This window comes from Loxodonta africana, chromosome 21 (genome assembly GCF_030014295.1).
Source record: "Loxodonta africana isolate mLoxAfr1 chromosome 21, mLoxAfr1.hap2, whole genome shotgun sequence".
NCBI classification, from domain to species: Eukaryota; Metazoa; Chordata; class Mammalia; order Proboscidea; family Elephantidae; genus Loxodonta; species Loxodonta africana.
In genome coordinates, this window is record NC_087362.1 from 69261367 (window position 1) to 69287237 (window position 25871).

At 43.5% G+C, this 25871-nt stretch overlaps 1 protein-coding gene across 6 annotated transcripts in view; it reads right to left on the reverse strand.

The window, feature by feature from the left end:
• Positions 1–24105, reverse strand: part of TDRD12 (tudor domain containing 12) — a 119604-nt gene extending 95499 nt beyond the window's left edge. For all 6 annotated transcript variants that reach the window (XR_002787310.2, XM_010596104.3, XM_010596103.3 and 3 more), the window contains exons 1-5: positions 23945–24105; positions 21650–21808; positions 16068–16204; positions 14256–14375; positions 11110–11165 (exon numbers count right to left, since the gene is read on the reverse strand). Coding sequence is in view for 5 of the 6 variants with exons in the window: in XM_010596104.3 (XP_010594406.2) it covers positions 11110–11165; positions 14256–14375; positions 16068–16204; positions 21650–21808; positions 23945–23968 (496 nt within the window). In the remaining variant the exon portion in view is untranslated. The remainder of the gene's footprint in view (positions 1–11109; positions 11166–14255; positions 14376–16067; positions 16205–21649; positions 21809–23944) is intronic.
• Positions 24106–25871: the final 1766 nt, after the last annotated feature.

Here is a 25871-nt window from a genome sequence, read left to right on the forward strand (position 1 = left end):
ACCTGGGGTAGGTGAGTTAAGGGAAAGGTTCTCCTGCCTAGGGAATAAGTCATGTACCTATTGGTCCCATCAACAGCATCCTCCTCCTGCCACCCTACAAATATCTCCTGAAGTACAGTTCTTGGCCCTCTTTTCTTCCAGTGCCTCTCAAATCCAACTTTCCAGTCACAACCTTCATCTGAGAGTCCATTCTACCCCTCCAAATGTTCTGTGGATCAGAGTACCTAGCTATCCTATGACAGTCTTAATAACCCAAACAGCAGCTCCATTTACTGAGATTTTCATACATATCCGGCACTGTGCTAAATCCTTTACTTCATTTCATTGAAATACAATTTAATATTGTTAGAGTGCAATTCTTTCACTTACTTTCTCATTTCTGTCACAGCCCTGTGAGGTAAGTACTGTTATTGTTATTGTTATTTTACAGGTGAGGACACCAGACTCAAAGAAGGTTAAGTCACTTGCCTGAGGCTACGCAAAAGTGGCAGGACAAGATACAAAACTAGAGGTGGGGCCAAGATAGCTGACTAGGTAGAAGCCACCTCAGATCCCTCTTGCAACAAAGACTCGGAGAAACAAGTGAATCGATCACATACATGACAATCTATGAACCCTGACCATCAAACACAGATCTAAAGAGCTGACCTGAGTGACAGAGACTGAGAACGAACAACCACGGGGTAGCAATGACTGCTTTTGGAGCCTGAAGCCAGCATCCCAGTCAGAAAACCTTGGAGCCGGGCTTTGGACTGGGCGCAGGGGAGCTGAGCATGGCATCCAGAGACAGTGCAAACACGGGACGCAGCCCTAGCCCCCAGAAGTGACCTCGGGGGAAGCCCAGCCAGTGCACGCAGGCAGCACAGCGACGCGGCTCACAGGAAGAGAAGTCACCGGGAGGCAGAGACTGGTTTTTGGAGCCTGGAGTGTGGCGTCCCAGCCGGGGAACCTTGGCGCTGGGCTTTGGATTGGGAGTGGAGGAAATGACCACGGCTTCCGAGACAGCACAAGCACATGACGCGGACCTAACCCTCAGGGGCAATCTTGACCCAGCCAACGCACACAGGCTACACACCCCTCGGGAATCTCAGATAAAACAGTCCTCACCAAGAAAGATAAGTAACTTTGTCTATATTCTGGGGTGCTACTCTCTCCCATCTATCTGATCCCTCCCCTCCCATTCCCAGGCGGCTTCATTAACATTGGAATTTCCTGAGCCAGAGAGTGAAGTGTGCTGTGATTTTTCTTTCTTTCTTTTTTTTTTTTTGGTCTTTTCCTAACCCATTCTCCTGGCCTGAGAGAAGCAGCTACAAAAAACCCAGGGACCAAGAATCCTTCCCTAACTGGACTAAAAATACAGAACCAGCTCCAGCCAAGCATATGTGATGCACAGTCTTGGGCTTTCATCCCTACAGGGAACAAGGGGGCTATTATAACGCAAAGGCAATTCTGATAGGGATCTGACTGTAATTGTTTTAGTGGATTACTGTAAAGACAAGTTTCTCAGGTCTGATATCTCCGCAAATTCATCAGAGCCCTCACTGACCCACAGCAGGGAACTGAGGGCTGAAGTTCCCCCCAGACCACCTAGCCTCCTGCCTTATGGGTCTAAAGAGGGTGACACCTACCAATCTGTAGAGGTACTGGCATTGGGGGCCTAAGGTACAGCTGCAGAGCCCACCCACCAAAGTGATTTAGGAATAGAGACTCACCTACCTCACTGGCACTTGGCAGAAGCCTGTCAACATCCTGCCCCCTCTGGAGTGTGAACCCCTGCTGCTACTAGAATCTGGTGCACACAACTATCACTACTACTTCTCTAGGTGGATAGGTGACAGTCTGCACCACACACTTAATGACCCAAAATCAGATTCTACTCAAGAATAGTGAATGGATTCTTAGGCTTATATATCCGGTAACAGCCCAAACCAGCTGGTAATAGGACATAAGTGATTCAAGGGCTACAACAATCAAGACACCGCAATCTAGTAGCTCACCTACGTATATTGAAAGAAAACAAAACAAGATAAGACTCAGTGAACAAATATAGAATAAATCACTACAGTATCTTAGTGATGGCTCAGAGACAGCACTCGACATCAAACCACATAAAGAAGCAGACCATGACTGCTTCTACAACTCCCCGAACTAAAGAATCAAAATCTTTCCCAGATGAAGACACAATCCTGGAATTGCCAGATGCAGAATATAAAAAACTAATTTACAGAATGCTTCAAGACATCAGGGATGACCTCAGAAATGAAATAAGGCAATCTACAGAAAGAGCCAAGGAACACACTGATAAAGCAGTTGAAGAAATCAAAAAGATTCTTCAAGAACATAGTGGAAAAATTAGTAAGCTGCAAGAATCCATAGAGAAACAGCATTCAGAAATCCAAAAGATTAACAGTAAAATTACAGAATTAGACAACTCAATAGGAAGTCAAAGGAGCAGACTCGAGCAATTGGAATGCAGAGCAGGGATCTGGAGGACAAGGGAATTGACACCCATATAGCGGAAAAAAAAAAATCAGATAAAAGAATTAAAAAAAATGAAGAAACCCTAAGAATCATATAGGACTCTATCAAGAAGAATAACTTGTGTGTAATTGGAGTCCCAGAACAGGGAGGGGTAACAGAAAATACAGAGGGAATAGTTGAAGATCTGTTGGCAGAAAACTTCCCTGACATCATGAAAGACAAAAGGATATCTATCCAAGATGCTCATCGAACCCCATATATGATTGATCCAAAAAGAAAAACACCAAGACATATTATCATCAAACTTGCCAAAACCAAAGATAAAGAGAAAATTTTAAAAGCAGCCAGGGAGAAAGGAAAGGTCTCCCACAAAGGAGAAGCAATAAGAATAAGCTCAGACTACTCAGCAGAAACCATGAAGTCAAGAAGGCAATAGGATGACATATATAGAGCACTGAAGGAGAAAAACTGCCAGCCAAGGATCATATATCCAGCAAAACTCTCTCTGAAATATGAAGGCAAAATTAAAACATTTACAGATAAATACAAGCTTAGAGAATTTGCAAAAACCAAACCAAAGCTACAAGAAATACTAAAGGAAATTGTCTGGTCAGAAAATCAATAATATCAGATACCAGCACAACACAAGGTCACAGAACAGAACATCCTGGTATCAACTCAAATAGGGAAATCACAAAAACAAATTAAGATTAATTTGAAAAAGAAAAAAATGCTCAAAACAGGGAATCATTGAAATCAATGTGTAAAAGATCACAATAATCAAAAAGAGGGACTAAATACAGGAGGCAAAGAACTGCCATATGGAGAGGGAAACAAGGCGATATAGGACAATACAAGTTAGGTTTTTACTTAGAAAAACAGGGGTAAATATTAAGGTAATCACAAAGAGATATAACAACTCCATAACTCAAAATAAAAACCAAGAAAAACATAATGACTCAGCAAACATAAAGTCAACTATTATGAAAATAAGGAACACAGAATTTATAAAGAAAGACGTCTCAGCACAAAAAAGTGGAAAAATGAAATTATCAACAACACACACAAAAAGGCATCAAAATGACAGCACTAAACACATGCTTATCTATAATTACGCTGAATGTAAATGGACTAAACGCACCAATAAAGAGACAGAAAGTCTCAGACGATCCGTCTATATGCTGCCTACAAGAGACACACCTTAGACTTAGAGACACGAACTAAAACTCAAAGGATGGAAAAAAATATATCGAGCAAACAACAATCAAAAAAGAGCAGGAGTAGCGGTATTAATTTCTGACAAAACAGACTTTAAAGTCAAACCCACCACAAAGGATCAAGAAGGACACTACATAATGATTAAAGGGACCATAGAACAGGAAGATATAACCATATTAAATATTTATGCACCCAATGACAGGGCTGCAAGATAACTGAACAGAACTGAAAAGTGAGATAGACACCTCCACAATTATAGTAGGAGACTTCAACACACTGCTTTTAGAGGAGGACAGGACTTCCAGTAAGAAGCCAATAGAGACACGGAAGACCTAATTGCTACAATCAACCAACTTGATCTCATAGACTTATACAGAACACTCCACCCAACTGCTGCAAAGTATACTTTTTTTTCTAGCGCACATGGAACATTCTCTAGAATAGACCACATATTAGGTCATAAAACAAACCTTCGCAGAATCCAAAACATCGAAATATTACAAAGCATCTTCTCAAACCACAAGGCCATGAAAGTGGAAATCAATAACAGAAAAATTAGGGAAAAGAAATCAAATACTTGGAAACTGAACAATACCCTGCTGAAAAAAGACTGGGTTATAGAAGACATTAAGGAGGGAATGAAGAAATTCATAGAATGCAACGAGAATGAAAACACTTCCTATCCAAACCTCTGGGACACAGCAAAAGCAGTGCTCAGAGGTCAACTTATATCGATAAATGCACACATACAAAAAGAAGAGCAAAAATCAGAGAACTGTCCCCACAACTTGAATAGAAAGTGAGCAACAAAAGAATCCATCAGGCACCAGAAGAAAACAAATAATAAAAATTAGAGCTGAACTAAATGAATTAGAGGAAAAAAAAAAAAAGAATTAACAAAGCCAAAAGCTGGTTCTTTGAAAAAAATTAACAAAATTGATAAACCATTGGCCACACTGACTAAAGAAATACAGGAAAGGAAACAAATAACCCGAGTAAGAAACGAGATGGTCCACATCACAACAGACCCAAACGAAATTAAAACAATCATATCAGATTATTACAAAAAATTGTACTCAAACTTGCAAACCTAGAAGAAATGGATGAATTCCTAGGAAAACACTACCTACCTAAACTAACACAATCAGAAGTAAAACAACTAAATAGACCCGTAACAAAAAAGGAGATTGAAAAGGTAATCAAAAAACTCCCAACAAAAAAAAAGCCCTGGCCCGGACGGCTTCACTGCAGAGTTCTACCAAACTTTCAGAAAAGAGTTAACACCACTGCTACTAAAGGTATTTCAAAGCATAGAAAATGATGGAATACTACCTAACTCATTCTATGAAGCCACCATATCCCTGATACCAAAACCAGGTAAAGACACTACAAAAAAGAAAATTACAGACCTACATCCCTCATGAACATAGATGCAAAAATCCTCAACAAAATTCTAGCCAATAGAATTCAACAACATATCAAAAAAATAATCCACCACAACCAAGTGCGATTTATACCAGGTATGCAAGGCTGGTTTAATATTAGAAAAACCATTAATGTAATCCACCATATAAATAAAACAAAAGACAAAAACCACACGATCTTATCAATCGTTGCAGAAAAGGCATTTGACAAAGTCCAACACCCATTTATGATAAAAACTCTCAGCAATATAGCAATTGAAGGAAAATTCTTCAACATAATAAAGGGCATCTATACAAAGCCAACAGCCAACATCACCCTAAATGGTGAGAGCCCGAAAGCATTTCCCTTGAGAATGGGAACCAGACAGGGATGCCCTTTATCACCACTCTTATTCAACATTGTGCTAGAGCTAGGTCCTAGCCAGAGCAATTAGGCTAGACAAAGAAATAAAGGGCATCCGGATTGGCAAGGAGGAAGTAAAATTATCTCTGTTTGCAGATGACATGGTCTTATACACAGAAAACCCTAAGGAATCCTCCAGAAAACTACTGAAACTAATAGAAGAGTCTGGCAGAGTCTCAGGCTATAAAATAAACATACAAAAATCACTTGGATTCCTCTACATCAACAAAAAGAACATCGAAGAGGGAATAACCAAATCAATACCATTCACAGTAGCCCCCAAGAAGATAAAATACTTAGGAATAAATCTTACCAAGGATGTAAAAGACCTATACAAAGAAAACTACAAAGCTCTACTACAAGAAATTCAAAAGGACATACTTAAGTGGAAAAACATACCTTGCTCATGGATAGGAAGACTTAACATAGTAAAAATGTCTATTCTACCAAAAGCCATCTATACATACAATGCACTTCCGATCCAAATTCCAATGACATTTTTTAATGTGATGGAGAAACAAATCACCAACTTCATATGGAAGGGAAAGAAGCCCTGGATAAGTAAAGCATTACGGAAAAAGAAGAACAAAGTGGGAGGCCTCACTCTACCTGATTTTAGAACATATTATACAGCCACAGTAGTCAAAACAGCCTGGTACATAGACCAATGGAACAGAATTGAGAACCCAGATATAAATCCATCTACATATGAACAGCTGGTATTTCACAAAGGCCCAGTGTCAGTTAATTGGGGAAAAGGTAGTCTATTTAACAAATGGTGCTGGCATAACCGGATGTCCATTTGCAAAAAAATGAAACAGGACCCATATCTCACACCATGCACAAAAACTAACTCTAAGTGGATCAAACACCTAAACATAAAGACTAAAACGATAAAGACCATGGAAGAAAAAATAGGGACAACGTTAGGAGCCCTAATACAAGGCATAAACAGAATACAAAACATTACTAAAAATGACAAAGAGAAACCAGATAACTGGGAGCTCCTAAAAATCAAACACCTATGGTCATCTAAAGACTTCACCAAAAGAGTAAAAAGACCACCCACAGATTGGGAAAGAACTTTCAGCTATGACATCTCCGACCAGGGCCTGATCTCTAAAATCTATATGATTCTGTTAAAACTCAACCACAAAAAGACAAACAACCCAATCAAGAAGTGGGCAAAGGATATGAACACGCACTTCACTAAAGAAGATATTCAGGCAGCTAACAGATACGTGAGAAAATGCTCTTGATCATTAGCCATTAGAGAAATGCAAATTAAAACTACGATGAGATTCCATCTCACTCCAACAAGGCTGGCATTAATCCAAAAAACACAAAATAATAAATGTTGGAGAGGCTGCGGAGAGACTGGAACTCATATACCGCTGATGGGAATGTAAAATGGTACAACCACTTTGGAAATCTGGCGTTTTCTTAAAAAGTTAGAAATAGAACTACCATACAACCCAGAAATCCCACTTTTCAGAATATACCCTAGAGAAATAAAAGAGCCTTTACATGAACAGATATATGCACACCCATGTTTATTGCAGCTCTGTTTACAACAGCAAAAAGCTGGAAGCAACCAAGGTATCCATCAACGGATGAACGGTTAAATAAACTATGGTGTATTCACACAATGGAATACTACGCATCGATAAAGAACAGTGAGGAATCTGTGAAAGATTTTATAACATGGAGAAACCTGGAAGGCATTATGCTGAGTGAAATTAGTCAGAGGCAAAAGGACAAATACTGTATAAGATCACTATTATAAGATCTTGAGAAATAGTATAAACTGAGAAGAACATATACTTTTGTGGTTACGAGGCGGGGAGGGAGGGAGGTGGGGGAGAGAGTTATTTACTGATTAGTTAGTAGATAAGAACCACTTTAGGTGAAGGGAAGGACAATACTCAGTGCATGGAAGGTCAGCTCAACTGGACTGGACCAAAAGCAAAGAAGTTTTCGGGATAAACTGAATGCTTCAAAGGTCGGCAGAGCAAGGGCGGGGGTTTGGGGACTATGGCTTAAGGGGACTTCTAAATCAATTGGCGAAATAATTTTATTATAAAAACATTCTGCATCCCACTTTGAAATGTGGCATCTGGGGTCTTAAATGCGAACAAGCGGCCGTCTAAGATGCATCAATGGGTCTCAAGCCACCTGGATCAAAGGAGAATGAAGAACACCAAGGTCACACGACAACTATGACCCCAAGAGACAGAAAGGGCCACATGAAACAGAGACTTACATCATCCTGAGACCAAAAGAACTAGATGGTGCCCGGCCACAACCGATGACTTCCCTGACAGGGAGCACAACAGAGAACCCCTGAGGGAACAGGAGAACAGTGGGATGCAGACCCCGAATTCTCATAAAAAGAGCAGACTTAATGGTCTGACTGAGACTAGAGGAATCCCGGCGGTCACGGTCCCCAAACCTTCTGTTGACCCAGGACAGGAACCATTCCCGAAGCCAACTCATCAGACATGGAAGGGACTGGACAATGGGTTGGAGAGAGATGCTAACGAAGGGTGAGCTACGTATATCGGGTGGATTCTTGAGACTGTGTTGGCATCTCCTGTCTGGAGGGGAGATGGGAGGGTAGAGAGGGTAAGAAATTGGCAAAATTGTCACAAAAGGAGAGACTGGAAGGAGGGAGCGGGCTGACTCATTGAAGAGAGGGTAAGTGGTAGTATGAAGTAAGGTGTGTATAAGCTTATATGTGACAGACTGACTTGATTTGTAAACTTTCACTTAAAGCACAATAAAAATTATTACAAAAAAAATATATATGATGTAACAGGAGCCCTGGTGGAGCTGTGGTTAAGTGTTTGGCTGCTTACCAAAAGGTTTATAGCTTGAATCCACCAGCTGCTCCTTAGAAACCCTATGGGGCAGTTCTACTTCGTCCTATAGGGTTGCTATGAGTCAGAATTGACTCGATGGCAGTGGGTTTGGTTTGGTTTTATGAACTAACAGTGATAAGCTTCTCTATCTAGATACTATTGCCCTTTGCCAGGGCTGGTTTCAAGTAAGAATTGGTATGAGAACGGAAGTTTTGTAGATGGCATTATGGTAATAGGTGATGGAGAATAACACATCCAATACATAGTTTGATTTTGTAGTCTCAATCTTTGAAATTAAATCTCTTGCCCAAATATTGACCAGAGAGACTCTAAAATCCCAAATTTTACCAAGCTCCTAAATATGAACTCAGGTATCCTGGTACAGAAAAATTATCCCTGAACATACTGAGAAATTTATGGCAATCAACGTTGACCTTGATTGGATTTGCAAATGTTGTGTTGGGATAGCAGGGCTAGTCTTGTACATTAAAAAGATATGGCACTGGTACAGCCATTGTGGAAAAGAGTCTGGCAGTTCCTCAAAAACTTGGGCATAGAATTACCATATGACCTAGCAATTCCAATCCTAGGTGTATACCCAGAAGTGGAGGCAGAAACACAAACAGAAACCTGTACACCAATGGTTACTGGAGCAATTTTCACAATAGCTAAAAAGGTGGAAACAACCTAAATGCCCATCAACAAATGAATGGATAAATAACATGTGGTTCATTTATACAATGGAATATTACTCAGCGATAAAGAGAAATGAAGTTCTGATGCCTCTCACAACATAGATGAACCATGAAACATGATGCTGAGTGAAGTAAGTCAGACACAAAAGGATAAATACTGTATGATCTCACTTATAAGCAAATATATAGACACCAAAGATCATTAATGGTTACCGGGGTGGGAGGGAGAGAAAAAGAGGGAGTTTTTGTTTGACAGGCAGTGAGTTTACGTTAATAGTGGTGGAATATTTTGGAAAAGGACAGTGATAATGATGATACAACATGAAAAATGTAATCAATATCATTGAATTATAAATATAGGAGTTGTTTTGCTAGCTAATGTTTTCGTCTGTATACTCTCACCACAATAAAAAGAAAGAAAGAAAGAAAGGAAATGGGACCAAGGTGCATGTGGACCTGCACAGTTGGCTGTTAGGATGGAGGGGCCTTTGTTTGATGACAAAACATGTTCTTTTACATCCCAAAGCTTTGCAGAACCTGATAGATTGTGAAAGTCACCCTCATGGATTGAATTTTATCCCCCCGCCAAAATACGTGTTAACTTGTCTAGGCTATGATTTGCAGTATTGTGTGGTTGTCCTCCATTTTGTGATTATACTTTTATGTTGAGAGGATTATGGTAGGATTGTAACACCACCCTTACTCAGGTCACCTCCCTGATCCAAGGTAAAGGGAGTTTCCCTGGGGTGTGGCCTGGGCCAACTTTTATCTCTCAAGAGATAAAAGGAAAGGGAAGCAAGCAGAGAGTTGGGGACCTCATAACACCAAGAAAGCAATGCTGGAAGCAGAGCTCGTCTTTTGGATACGGGGTCTATGCACCTGAGAAGCTCCTCAGCCAGGGGAAGATTGAGGACAAGGACCTTCCTCCAGGGCCGACAAAGAGAGAAAGCCTTCCCCTGGAGCTGACCGCCCTGAATTTGGATTTGTAACCTACTAGACTGTGAGAAAATAAACTTCTATTTGTTAAAAAAAAAAAAAAAAAAGGTACAAAACTAGGTACAGTCTGCCTCCTCCATACCTTATTCTCATCACCAGGCATCCGCCAATAGGTTCACAAGGGCCCTAACTCCCAAACCAGCCAACTTCCAAGCCTCCCATTTCTACCAAGTTCAAAGTATCTGGCTTTCCCTTTACTGAGACAATGGGGCAGCACAGGAGAGGGGCCAGGACCCCAACTAGGTACCAGGTGGTGCTCCAGTCATTTCACATCCACCAACACCTCAGAACAGTGCTAAGAGACAGACGCGGTTGTTTGACTCCTCACTGCCAGGTGTTAGGGTACAAAAAAACCAAACCCACTGCCGTCAAGTCTATTCCAACTCATAGCAACACTACAGGACTGAGGAAAACTGCCCCACAGGGTTTCCAAGGAGCAGCTGGGGGATTCTAACTGCCGATCTTCTAGTTAGCAACCGTAGCTCTTAACCACTACACCACCAGGATTTCCAGATGTTAGGACAGATGCCACAAATGAGACTATATCTTATAGTCAGCAATATAAAGAAAATACCAAAAAAATCTTTCATACATCTCAAGTTAGCAATAATGACTGTCACGCAGTAAGTATCCACATACTACCCCTTGTTCACTTAAAGACGTTTCGCTTTTCATCAACTGCTGGTTCAATAAAAAGCCAAGTGGATTTATTTTGTAGGGCTGTGGCTTCTACGCAAAACTAAGAGGCAACCATTATTATTGTTTGGGGTTCCTCACCCAACAGCCCCTTTCTAATTTAGATTGTCAGTTGCTGACATCTACACCCACTCCCAAAGCTCCAGGGGTGCAGAGTCATTGCTACACTTGGTGTAGGAGAAGCTCCAAGTAACTTATGCAACCCACATAAGGAGGGTGAACAGCTAAGCAGGCATCATCTCAAACCCCCTTGTGAACAGAAGGTTAAACTACCTCAACTGCCCTATGACCGTGCCAGGTCAGAGCAGGCTGCAGTGACAGTGTACTTGCCTTACCTTTTAGAATGTTCTGAAAGTACTGAATAGCAGCACTGTCCCACTTCTTGGCGGGCCTGGAACAGTGAACAAACACAACTTCATTACTGAAGCTAGTATACCAGTATCACTTTATAAATGACATGCTGAATGTTTATGATAGAATGTTTATGATACTATTCTGAACAAAAGATGCAGGTAACAGTGAGCTTGGCTTTGGTTCTGCTCTGGGGTGACAACCCCAGCCACATCTCTGCAGTACCTTCCTCTCCAAGACCACTGTCTGCAGTAGTGCAGAGCCCTGAGTCACACAGGCCCTGCTGAGAACTGGCAATGCTCGAAGGTCCCCTTCCTGGAGCTACTGGAATGCCCTGTGCCCATCACCATGGCATCATTTGCCCCAACACCATCGACCCGTTATCAGTGACATATGTCTCCCTAGCCATACAAGCTCCCTATGGGCAGCGATCCGAAACCCCAGTGCCCTGCACAGGCTGGCACAGAACGAGGGCTTGATATGTGTTGGCTAAATCAACACCAAGAGGTGGCGGTGGGAAAGCTCTGATTTCCAGGAACCAGCCAGTCACCATCACCCCACAGTATTCCCAACTTGCTGAGTCTACATCCCTTTCACTGTTACCCATTTTCTCTCTACCATCCTGCCCTTCCTACATCCCTTCTATGCTTCAGACGAAAATAGAGAGAGCTGTAGGCAGTGGAAAAGTGGAAGAAACCAGTATCTGAAAACAAGAAACGAAAAGTATGATTGAGTGGTACGTTTTATGTTTCTCTACAGGCTTTATTTGTCGGCGATGACAGCACCATCCTGCACGGGTTGTTTTAAGATCGAAATCAAAAATGGACATAAATCACTTATTAGCCCAGTGTATTGCACATAATCTACATCCAAAAATTAGTTTTTATTTTTTACTAAGAAATGGTATGCACGTTAACTCAAGAGAACTGCAAAGGGTTTCCAAAAGAAGGCAAAAAATAAATGAATAGTTCTAAAACCTAACTACAAAAAAAAAATTTTTCTGATACTTTTTTTTAAATTTGAAGAAAAGGTAGATTCCTTACGAGAAAATAGGCAAACAACCCAAAAGTCAACCTAGAATATTAACAAGTGTATCAATCAATCTCTCCCTCACACACACAACACAAACTACATGAAAAGATACCCAATTTTATAAGTCAGAAAAACACAAATTAAAACAAAGTAACATTTTTACCCAGCAAATAAGCAAAACTTTAAAAACCTAATCATATTCAAAGGTGTGTAAGGAAAGAGGCACTTTCTATATCCCAATGATGGAGATAAAGTTGACAAAATCTACCAAAATTTGTAATACACATATTAAAATAGAAGTTCCGGATGAAGCACAAACACCAAGCCCCCATATGTCAAAGAAGATGACTAAACCACAGTAAAATAATTTACTCCTGAGTCTTCATCTACGTGGAGGGTATTCTAGGTCTGGGGGTGTTCAAGGTTGAGAGTGGGGGTCCCTGAAGAGGGCAGTACTGGGAAGGCGGGGTCAGGCACAGAGGGAACGAGACAGACAGGAAAGAGACGGCCTCTGAGAGTCAATTGTCTTGTTCCCAAGTCACAGGACAGAGGAGGAAGGGGTTGCTGCCACAATGAGGGCCGCACTCCCAGAGGGTCTCAGGGCAAAGGTATGCTGGAGAGTGTCTCACAGACCAGTGATGGTGTGGGCTGACTGCTGGGCAGCCTGAAACAGCGTGGTGGCCTCAGCAGAGACAAGCTGGCTAGTCATCTTTTTGTGCCGATTCCAAGGCCAACTGCAAGAGTGATGCATTCACCACCTCCAGGGGCCTGTGCCATGCTGTCTGTTCTCATGAGAACACAGGTAAACGCGTATAGAGTAAACAGATGCAGAGATGTATGTGATACATATACAGATCGTTAGCTGCCATTGAGTCGGCTCCAGCTCACGGCAATTTTATGTGTAATGGAACAAAGTGTCCTGTACCATCTCCATGTGTGTTTCCGTCCACTGTTGTGGCTGTGTATCAGTCCATATGCAAACACAGACCTCTTACAGACACATGCCACTTTCTTTGTTCCTTTTTCCTAGTATTTGGCCACATCACTGATGTCTGTACAAGGTGGTTTTTTGCACTGGGCAGTATCATGTCGGGGATATGGTTGTGACCGTGTTATCTTGAACAAGTGCTACCAGGTGGCTTGATTTCAGTCTCCTGTGGTCTGGGGCAGCCCTGTCCTTCCTCCCCCTCCAGGACTGGCATTGTGGGAAGAAGAACTATGCAGAGCAGCACAATTCTTACTCAACTTGCACGTCCTGGTGCATTATGCTCCCTGAACTGGGAAACTGCCTCTCTTGTGGATGCTTCCATGAGATGTCTGGAGACCCTGTCGTTCCTGCATCCCACCCCACCCCCAGCCACCTACACATAAAGTAGCCATGAGCTGGAGCCGACTCAACGGCAGGTAACAATCTGTGTATGTATCACATACATCTCTGCATCTGTTTACTTTATACGGGTTTACCTATGTTCTCATGAGAACAGACACCATGGCACGGCTCAGAAACAACCTAGCTGGCTATCAGAAGAGAACTATAGCAGGTATGCCAAAAAGGATGTTCACCCACGAAAAAGACTGAAAATATAAAGAAGAGGGTCACCTACTGGCAAAGAGCTTCAACATACGTTCTTAAGTTAAATTTGCAAATAGGACAGTATTGCTCCAACGGTCATTAAAACTCCATGGCTATGAATGCTTACAAAAGCACTGAAAGAAAGCCAGGAAGTTCAGAGCCTGAGAGAGCACAGCGGCCTCCCAGCGAGAGGGAAATGAGGTGGAGAATTCAAAAGACTTTAACGCTACATAATCCTATATTGTATGACTGCTTTTCTTTGTTACTTTTCCTAAGTCTATTAAAACAATGGAGGGGGGTGAGAACACAAATGCTAAGGCCCTACTCAGAGCCTCTCTGGAGAGGCTGCTGCCCAGGAATTCTGCTGCACATCCCAGTTTGACAAACACCGAGTCAGAAGACGTTTCTCAAAGAACAAAAAGATGTTTGAAATTGCTTAGCATTTCTGAACAGGAATCGATTTGGTATATACATCATATACTCCATTTTCCTAGCGATTCAGCCTATTTCAGAAGCTGTACTTACACAATCCCGGCGCTGTCTTCACAGATGTCAACGTGCAGCGTAACTGGTCTTGTGCAGTACAGTCCAAATTTTTTCGCTCTATAGGGGAGCTGCATAAAAGCTTCCACGGCAACCCGGATGCTGAGCAGCAAAACAGATATAGTTCCATCATGAGCAAAAAGGGACATACGCCGTGTATTTTTAAAGTACACCTATTTAACTAATACAGTTAACGTAAAACACACACACACACACACACACACACACAAATTGTTCCGGGTTCCAATATACCTACCAACAGCAAGAAGTGCTTGGATTTATTTGCTCAAGGGGCTAAAAACTGGTTCTTCGGGAGTGAAAAAATCTTACTCTCTTATGTACACAGCACAGATAAACGTATAGTACGCCAACAGGTATTTAGTATATCTGAAGTATTAAAATTTCATGGTGTGGCGGGGGTAGGAAAAAATATCTAATGAGGGTTCAAAGATGATAATAAAAAAAAAAGGTTGAAAAATACTGTGCAATGACAAACACACCTGTGAAGAACACCCTATCATTCTGATTACCAATTTCAATCAAAGAACTACCTTAAAAAAAAAAAAACCCTTAAAGCTCCTATAAATGAGCAGGTGTCCTAATAAATTAGTATTTGCCAACTCTGCACAGAAGAAATTTGTTAAGTTCAACATCTGTATTTCCATTCTTCTCTCTGATAGATGACAGGCCACCTTAACATACCATTTTACAGTAAACCGATCTCCTCTCTGGATCCTGCTGTGCCCTGTGCGGGCAGCCTGGCCATCTTTTGTCTTGGACGGTTTAGAAACAACTGGCTGTACTAACTGCCCCTTGAAGCCTCCCCCCCGCCAAGCTCTATTTACTCATATGATTCTCTTGCCTAAAATAAACTTAAAACTCCAAATACGGAAACAAAAATCTCACAAAACAGTAAAACACAGTAATTACTCTGGTAACAATTATGACTATAAAGGTACAGAATCACAAAGCAAGAAAGGTACCGACTGTTTTCTTACATCTTTGCCAAATCCCAATGTCTGATCAGCCCCTTCTGCCATGAAATCTTTTTTCAAGACGAATCTCTCACTGCAACTCAAGTCTATTTGGTATTGCTCTTTCTTCAGTGAAAGAAAGGTCCTGGCGTTTATATATTACACTGACATCCTCTTACTTTGGGACAGAAAGCTATGAAAAATACCACCACAGAACATCAACACTGACCTGTGGCTACCGCTTCCTGCGACGCGTGGCCTGACAATCCGTGAGGACTGTGCAGCCACTACCCGATAACCAGCCCGTTCCCAACCTTCTCCCCACCTTATGGAAAAGTCACAGTCTTGCTTCGTTAAGCAACCTATGTTCATACGGAAACAGGAATGCACATTTCAACGTATACTCTGCTGCCTTTAGAAAAGCTACCTACAGAGGTAAAAAGGACGTCTCTGTACCTGCAGCCAAGCCTCCCTAAAGGGCCCACGTCCTCACAAGAAAAAAGAAGAGGACGTGCCAGGCGAGCAGGCTGGCAGAGAGCTCTAAGGAGACGCAGAAAGAACAAGCTGTACCCGCCCTGGCCTGCCAGGAAGGAAGGCGGAGGACAAGCCGCACACGCCCGAGACTTTACCACGGCCACCTTCTCTTCGCTCAGTGGATACGGAATCAGAACCTGCATCACTTCGTGGAGCCAAGCAATTCCAGTTTCCTCTTTTTTCAAGAAATAATCACTTCTATCCCCTCACTTTGAAAGTGACATTCTCCTTAAAAACTGGTATTTGTCTTCTTACAGAGTGTGAGGCAAAGTAAATACATACGCACTTTTTAGATTTTACTGGGATGTACTTGGCAAAATCAACAAGGAAACATTCTGCCAGATAGTGGTCGGCCGAAGACATGATTGACTTAATAACAGCCCTGCACCAGCACTTCAGCTCCTGACAATAAACCACGCAAACCTACAAAATAAAAAGGAAAGTTATTTTTTTTTTTTAACTTCAGTATTAACATCTGTAGTCTTAAAAATGAGAGAACTGAAAGGTATTCTCCTAAGATCACCTTAGCTGACATTCTACTCTACGGGAAGGAGAAGCAAAGAGGCTGGACCTGCCCAAGCTAAACACTGCTTGTCTGTAAATGAGCCTCGGTAACTACACAAGTCACCTGAATTCTAATTCACTGTTTTTCTTTTTAAAATTGCTTTAATCCCTCAACTAAAAACAATTTTAACAAAGTAAAATAAGGAAAAGGCATCGCTTTACCTTCTTATGTCAGAGAACAAAGCCTACCAACGGTTGTCAATCATGTGCCTGACCAATTTGAAATGCAGCCCCAGGCTGGTACTCCCTGTCCTACTTTCTGCGCCTGTTACCATCCTCTAAGGTGTATTAAAAGGATGAGTAATTGGAAAATATAGCCTTGGTGATGGAAACGATGCCGGAGATTTCATGACAGAGTTTTGCAAGACCAACAACTTTTTCATTGCAAATAACTTTTTTCACCAACACAAACAGTGACTATACACGTGGACCTCACCAGATGGAATACACAGGAATCAAATCGACTACATCTGTGGAAAGAGACAATGGAAAACCTCAGTATCATCAGCCAGAACAAGGCCAGGGCCAAATGCGGAATGGACCATCAATTGCTCATTCGCAAGTTCAAGCTGAACCTGAAGAAAAATAGAACAAGTCCATGAGAGCTCAAGTAGGACCCTGAGTATATTCCACCAGGATTTAGAAACCACCTCAGGAATAGATCTGACGCACTAAACACTGACTATTGAAGACCAGATGAGCTGTGGAATGACATCAAAGGCATCATCCGTGAAGACATCAAGAGGTCATCAAAAAGACAGGAAAGAAAGAAAAGTACAAAATGGATGCCAGAACAGACTCTGAAACGTTCTCTTGACCACTGAGCAGCTAAAACAAAAGGAAGAAAGAATGAAGTAAAGGAACTAAACAGAAGATTTCAAAGTGTGGCTTGAGAAGACAAAGTACGTAATGGCATGTGCAAAAAGCTAGAGATAGAAAACCAAAAGGGAAGAACACACAGCATTTCTCAAGCTGAAAAGAACTGAAGAAAAAATTCAAGCCTTGAGTTGCAATAGTGAAAGATTCCATGGGGAAAACATTAAATGATGCAGGGAGCATCAAAAAGAGATGGAAGGAATACACAGAGTCAAAAGAACTGGTCAGCATTCAACCATTTCAAGAGTTAACATATGATCAGGAACCACTGGTACTGAAGGAAGAAGTCCAAGCTGCACTGAAAGCATCAGCAAAAAACAAGACTCCAGGAATTCATGGAATATCAACTGAGATGTTTCAACAGATGGATGCAGCGCTGCAAGTGCCCACTTATCTGTGCCAAGAAATCTGGAAGACAGTACTTGGCCAAGTGACTGAAAGAGATCCGTATTTATGCCTATTCCCAAGAAAGGTGATCCTACAGAATGTGGAACTTATCGAACTGTATCATTAATACCACACGAAAGTAAAATTTTGCCGAAGATCATTCAAAAGTGGCTGCAGCTGTGTATCTACAAGGAGCTGCCAGAAATTCAGGCTCCATTCAGAAGAGCACGTGGAACCAGGGATATCACTGCTAATGTCAGAAGGATCCCGGCTGAAAGCAAAGAATACCAGAAGGATGTTTACCTGTGTTTTATTGACTATGCAAAGGCATTCAACTGTGTGGATCATAATAAATTATGGATAACACTGCAAAGAATGGGAATTCCAGAACACTTAACTGTGCTCATGAGGAAACTGTACAAGATCAAGAGGCAGCTGTTTGAACAGAACAAGGGGATGCTGTGTGGTTAAAGTCAGGAAAGGTGTGTGTCAGGGTTGTATCCTTTCACCATACTTATTCACTCTGTATGCTGAGCGAATAATCTGAGAAGGTGGACTATTATGAAGAAGAACATGGCATCAGCATTGGAGGAAGACTCATTAACAACCTGCATTATGCAGATGACACAACCTTGCTTGCTGAAAGCAAGAGGACTTAAAGCACTTACCGACCATCAAAGACCACAGCCTTCAGTATGGATTACACCTCAACATAAAGAAAACAAATATCCTTACAACTGGACCAATAAGCAGTATCATGATAAGCAGGGAAAAGACTGAAGCTGTCAAGGATTTCATTTTACTGGATCCACAATCAACACCCACGGAAGCGGCAGTTAAGAAATCGAAAGATGCATCGCACTGGGCAAATCCGCTGTGAAAGACCTCTCTAAAGGGTTGAAAACCAAAGATGTCACCTTGAAGACTGAAGTGCGCCTGACCCAGGCCATGGTATTTTCAATCACATCATAACCATGTGAAAGCTGGACAATGAAGGAAGACCAAGAAAGAACTGACACCTTTGAACTGTGGCGTTGGTGAAAAATACTGAATATACTACGGGCTACCAAAAGACAAACAAAACTGTTTTGGAAGAAGTACAGCAAGAATGCTCCTTACAACCGAGGATGGCAAGACTACATTTCACACACTTTGGACATGTTATCAGGAGGACATCATGCTTGGTAAAGTAAAAGGTCAAAAGAGAAAGACCCTCAACGAGATGGAGTGACACAGTGGCTGCAACAATGGGCTCAAGCATAACAACTGTGCGCATGGCGCAGAACCAGGCAGTGTTTTGTTCTGTAGTACACAGGGTCACTATGAGTCAGAGCCGACTGGATGGCACCTAACAATACCAACATTCGTTTATCGTCTTCCGTAGCTGGGTATCAGCTCCAGGATGGTGGATTTCTGTCCATTTTGTTTAATGCCATATCCCCATCACCTATAACACTGCCTGACATATATGAAGTCTCCAAACGCTACTTGTTGAATAACTGAGTAACTAAATGCCTATTAGCTGAAGTGACAGCCCCTGGCACCCTGAATGTACCAAAGACCTCCAGGACACAGACGACCTGACTGGCAATCCAGAGACAAGCGAACCATATGCTGACCACAGATTTATAACGGGGTCCAATGGGGAGAACTGTACCCAAAGAGGGAAGAAGGCAGCCAGTGGAGAGTCTTCCTCTTAGAAATTTAAATTGGAAAATACAAGGCAGCCAATTCTGCAAAGGATGGATTCGTAAGAACCTCAAATAATCCAAAACTCAAACGATTCAAAAGAAATTCTGATAAAGGATGCAGAGTATTTGTTTGATGCTTGTTATGGATTGAATTTTGTCCCCCAAAAATGCGTGTCAACTGGGCTAGGCCAGGATTCTTGTTATTGTGTGGTTTTCCACCATTTTGTCATCCGATGTGATTATCCTATGTGTTGTAAATCCTAACCTCTATGACGTTAACGGGAGTCCTGGTGGCAAAGCCGTTAAGAGCTACCAAAAGGGTGGCAGTTCAAATGCACCAACCACTCCTTGGAAACCCTATGGGGCAGTTCTACTCTGTCCTATATGGTCTCTATGGGTTGGAATCTACGGGTTGGAATCGACTTGACAGCTGAGTTTCTTTTTTTTTTTTAATAATGCTAACGAGGCAGGACTCAATCTACACAACTAGGTTGTACCTTGAATAAATATCATTTGAAATATAAAAGAGAAGCAAACAGGGAGGAGGGGGACCTCCTACCACCAAAAAAGAAGAGCCTGGAGCAACCAGTCCTTTGGACCTGGGGTCCCTGTCCTGAGAAGCTCCTAGACCTAGGGAAAACTGATAACAAGGACCTTCCCCCAGAGCCGACAGACAGAGAAAGCCTTCCCCTAGAGCCGGTGCCCTGAATTTGGACTTCTAGCCTCCAACTGTGAAGAGAATAAACTTGTTTGTTAAAGCCATCCACTTCTGGTATTTCTATTACAGCAGCACTACATAGCTAAGACAATGCTAAAGTGCTGGCACCTTGTAGGGATGCTATGGATAATTAATAATTTACATGACTGATCAACTCTGAAATTGTGTTATGTAAGGGCTTCCACTAGCCGAAGATGAAACAATTTTAAGCATCAAAAGTACACTGCATGTAACTGATGAATATATCAAAAGCCATAAGTTCACAAGACCACAATACTAAAAAAAAAAAAAAAAGACGGGGGAAAAAAAAAAACTCTTGATACCACAGGAGATAGGCACAGGTCGCTACACTGGAAATTGCTAACGGGAAGAATCAAGCCATTTTTCCACCTTTCCAGTACGATTATTACAGGGTAACTACATTGTCTTCATAGATGAAGCAAAGTTCTACACAGAATTTCTGCTCATGAATGCAGCAAGAATGAGAAAAACCATTTTATGAGCTTGAAAAAAAGACCTGATTTGAACAGTGGTAAAGTTGTTACATGAAAAGCTAATCGTCAGTGCCACAAAGGAGGGACTGAGTTGTCACCATCTGAACCCTCTGGTCGATCTTCTTAGGTGCTGTCGAGTTGGTTCTGACTCAAAGGGGCCCTATGCACAACAGAACGAAACACTGCTTGGTCCAGCACCATTCTCACAATCATTGCTATACTGAAACCCACTGTTGCAGTTCCTGGGTCAATCCATCTCCTTGAGGGTCTTGCTCTTTTTGCTGACCCTCTACTTTACCAAGGATGATGTCCTTCTCCAGGGACCAGCCCCTCATGATAACACGACCAAAGTACTCAAAACAAAGTCCCCAAAAGTGTCTCTCAAGTCAATATAACATGAAGTTCACTGCACCACCCATTCTTGCAACAACAACAACAAAAAAAGTGATACTAAACCTAACCCAAGCTTCACATTTTCCCATCTGTCCACAGAAAGCAGAGGGGGTAGACCTTCAACACCATTGTGTGGAAGCCATCAGGCTGTCCAAAATGTGGAGCAATTTCAGAAGGACAGTTTCCCTGGTTGTGTTTTCTCAACAAGTCAATGGTGTAGGAAAAAATACAGTGTTACTACTAATGATTAGTTTCCTTCATACAGAGTTCACACATTTTTCTACAACACTATCAGAAACATTGAAACTCATTGGAAATATGACTGCTCCATGCAAAGAACCAGGCAATGGAAAGGAAGGAAAGAGGGCCATGATATAAATCAGAGAAATAAAGAAGCATGAGTTGGCCAAAGTCAGGACAGCAACCAAAAGGTAGGTGTCAGCCCTAGATTGAAGATCCCTGTGCTCTGTGCTGAGGTCCCTACACCTGTACTTCACCTAGAGTAATCCCCTGGCTCCCAGATCTAGGATGCATTTAGATGAGATTCCACCTCACCACCCCACACAGACCTTACACAAAAACTCCAATGAACTGCCTGAAACTTGTGCAACCAAAAGAACCTAGTACAATGCAATGACTACAAGCAACTAAAATACTCTAAAAGCTCTGGTTATCTTAGTTGTCAAAATATTCACATTCTGAGGAGTATCTTAAAACAGCGTTTAATGCACATTTAGATACATACCTGCCCTTCTTCCAACATCAATGGTTTTATTTTTATATCCTGATACTTGCTGCTATAGAAGTCATTCATGGCACTATTTAGTTTTTGATAGTCCATTTCATGATCTAAAAAGGGACTGTATCCTTTCATAATAACCCAGAAGCATCCTGGATCTTCAATCTGTAAAAACACAAGCGAAACAAATCAATGCAGGATCTAAAAGTAGAGCCACAAAATCATATACCTTAGAATGACGGTAACCGTCTCTAAGTGAGCTAACAGATTCTTGACAAATGCCTGTCTTAAACAGTCAACCAAAGGTACAAGAGAAGCAGATATGGGGGAAGAGAGATGCTGAGGCATATGGAGATCTCCAATGAACCAGGAAACAGAAGGTGAAGAGACAAGGACCTTCCGACAGAGAGTAAAAGCTTTCCCATAGAGCTGGCGCTCTGGAAGCAGGCAGTCATGAAAGGGTTATTAACCATCCCATAGTAGTTGTTTTTCAAAAAAGTCTACTCTTGCTACATTTCTGTTACAACTTTTACACCACTTCACCTGAGGTGGAGGCCCAGGCTTGCTTTCAATCTACCCCCTATATGACCTTCCTGGGATGGCAGTAGGGAGCCCTCACCATTTTTTCAGGGGTGTCCCCAGTATTTTTAGAGCCAAGCACAAAAATCCATTCACTAAAATTATGCACACTGGGCACACATCACAAGACTGAAGATCCTCCCCTCACTGTTCATGCATGTGTATGTCACTCCCTACATAAGGAGCAAACCTGTCCTAGTTCAGGGAGCTGGCAGCCTTAGGTCACCAGACCCCAGCTGTCTCCCAGTTTGCAAACTGTGAATAAACCTTTCTGTTCTCCCAACTCTGTGTCTGGCTGACTTCAATTCACCAGTCTGCTAGACAAGAACCATTCTGAATTCAGACTTCTAGCCTCCTAAACCGTCAAGAGAAAAAATTCGTTTTTTAAAGCCATCCACTTGTGGCATTTCTGTTGTATAGCAGTACTAGATAACTAAGATACCATCCAAAAAATATTTAATCCATGCAAAAGCTACAATTTGGAGGACTACACATAGAGAAAAACTCCTATATATGAACAGGGGATTTGCTCAGAGGATAAACAGGTCAAGAGCTGGACCTAGTGGCAGGGCTGACGGGGTAGATATAAAAGGGAACAAGGGGTCCCTGTGTCCAGCCAAAGGGGGAGAAGTTCCCAAGCACAAGGCAGTGAGTCCAGTCATCCTGCCAAATTCCTGTCTACGGCAGGATAGGGTAGCCCCGGAAGAGCCCCACCTGGTTATAGGAGAAATACACTATCAGTAGTTAGGCCTGATGGAAGCACCTAATGGGTGAAATGGAGCTAGCTAGACCTCAAAAGTCTCAAGAGTAAATCCGCTGTAAGATTCAGCTGTTCCAAACGTATGTGCATTTTTATTCACAAAGTACGGAAGACATAAATACGAGAACGAAGGTTGGTTTAAAATATCCTACCATTTGCTATGGCCCTCTCCTCTGCCCACTGAAATGACTTTTTTTTTTTTAAGTGACTTACGTTTCCTTTTACTAACAATCCAAACCGCCCTCCTGCTCTGGTTCGGAAACTTCCAAGTAACATCGTGAACACACCACGCCTCCCCAGTCCCCAGCATCACCCGTGAGCCCTCCCCAGACTCAAAACCGAAAAAGCGTTTTGTCCAGGGGAGCGCCCAGGAGGCACGATGGGCGGCGAGCCACTTCCCCACCCCCGGGTCAGAGGACCGGCGCCCCGAAGAGCCCGCGGGGCCCAGACCTAACTGAGCGGACCCCCGTGGTAGGGAGAAGGGGCACGAGGAGGCAGAGGTCCCCACCAGGAGTGCGCCAGGTGAGGTCTGGGAGATAGATACAGGTCACCCCCGCCCCAGTCCTGGGGCAGGAGCCCACCTAGACAGGGCCCACTTTGGGGGAGGGAAACGGGAAACCCGGGGCGCGAGGGGGCCCTCACCCAAAGCAGTCCCAAGGCGGGGGTGGGTAGGGGGGCAACGGGTTAGCGTCGGTCGCTCTCCATAAGGTTGCCAGATTTTGTAAACACGTACATACCTGCAGGACACGCAAGTAGCGATAACAAAGTTTCTGATAACAAAAAATAATCTGTATACGTTTGACCCATGCACTACGTGAGACACACTTAAAAAAAAAAGTTTGTTCTTTATCTGCAATAAACTTGAACGCAGCTCCATCTCCGGGTTTTTGGGCTTCCGCCCGGAGTGGGCGTGGGGGAGATGGGTCGGAGGACGCGGTCCCCAGGGTGTCGCGCTCGCTCACCTTCAGCACCAGGACCTCGAGCATCTTCGCCGGCGCCTTCCTGCCTGACCCGCGGACCAGCCGAGAAGACGCGCACGGTAGCGGGGCCGGCCGACCGCGCCGCCTCCGGCGCTTCCCTCTCCACTCACGCGGAGTGAACTTCTGGCGGGGAATGAAGTCGCTTCCAGCGCCGTCCGCGCGCCCTGGAGAGACTAGCGCCTCCGCCCTCCGCAAGGGCCGCGCCGTGGCTGCGCCGCCGCCAGGACGCGGCTCCGACCTCCTCTCCCCCAGTCACCGCCGCGGTCACCCGCGCGCCCAGCTCCGGGCCACCCGGCCCCGCAGTCCCGGCCGCCACGCACCCGCAGGCGGACGCGCTCCGTCCTCCAGCCTCGACGCCACCCGTGGCGCGCCCGAGACCTCGCCCGCCTTCCCCCGCCTGCCGCGCGCACACAACGGCCCCGCCCCGGCCAGGCGCTAGCATCGAGGCTTCCAAAAAGCACGTGGCGCGCCCAACGGCCCGACAACGGCCGGCCCGTGCACAGCGCCCCCGAGCGGCCCGGAGGAGCAGGGGGCGGGGAGGAGCACGCAGGGAGGCGCATGTGGTACCCGCGCCCGGGGCCAGCTGCAGAGCGTCAGTGGGCGGTGCCAGGTAATTGTTTCGCTCCGGCCCCCAGGACCACCTCAAAGCCGAGCCTGGGTTTTATCCACCGCGGAGAGGCAAGTCGGCCCTCCAGTCTGAATTAAAAAAAAAATAATAATAATCTGCCGTAGCGCTTAACCACTACGCCACCAGGGTTTCCTGCCAGTCTGAATAAGCTTGTTATAATTTTGACTACCAGGTCTCTGCCCTGAGCCTCTCTCTTGGCCAGCTTCCTCCATTCCTTGAGAGCTCACAGATTGATGCTGTTGGGTTGTTATTGTGTGCCATGCAATCCTGGCTCAGCGTTCTACAGGACAGAGTAGAACTGCCCCATAGGGTTTTATAGGCAGTAATCTTTGCGGGAGCACATCGCCAGATCTTTTCTCCCCTGGAGCAGCTGGTGGGTTCTTGCCCCTGATCTTCAAGTTAGTACTCCGTTCCCGTTGCTGTCGAGTCCATCTGACTCGTACCGACCTTCTAGGGCAGGGTAGAACTGCCCCATAGATTTTCCAAGGAGTGACTGGTGAGTGGCAGGTGGATTCAAACTGCTGACCTTTTGGTTAGCAGCCAGAGCACTTAACCACTAGGCCGCCAGGGTTTCCCTTTTCAGTTAGGCAGTGCTTAACCACTGCACCACCAGGGCTGCTTGCTTACGGGTTAGACTTCAATAAATATCCAAGTTTTGCTCGCAGAACTAGTGGTGAGGAGGGGTCCCCAGGTCTTGGACCTCGTGGTATACCTCCTTCTGAAACAGCTCTTTGTTCTGGTTTTCCTACCAACTGGCCCTCAACTGGTGAGGCTTCCGGAGTCTGTCATGGGCATTCCTGTCACCACCACAGGGGGCAGGTTCTGCCCCAACATATATTTTATTGTATTTGTACTTTGAGACAGCACAGGGTTCTCTATACTTTGCTTTGAACACTTCTAAGCCACTTGTTTTCTCATAAAACAATGGGACTCAGAGTCGTCAGAATTAAACAAGATCACAGTATATGAAATAAAGGGTACCCAAGAAGCACTCGAGGAAGCCTTTATTACTATCTCAAGGATCTCTAAGACATAAGCCAACAAACAAGAACAAAGCAGGAAAATTTGCTTACATATTGAAGGAACCACTTACAAACTTTTAAGACCCTAGGCACTATGCAGAGAACTAGGAGGTAGCACAGGAGCACTGAACACGCTATTAGGTGTTGGTCTCTTATTCCCCTGGAGCAACAGTGGAAGAAGGAAACTCAGGAATAGGAATAGGAGGAATAGGAATGTGGAATGTGTGGTTTAATTGCCTCCCAAACAACTACCCCTTTT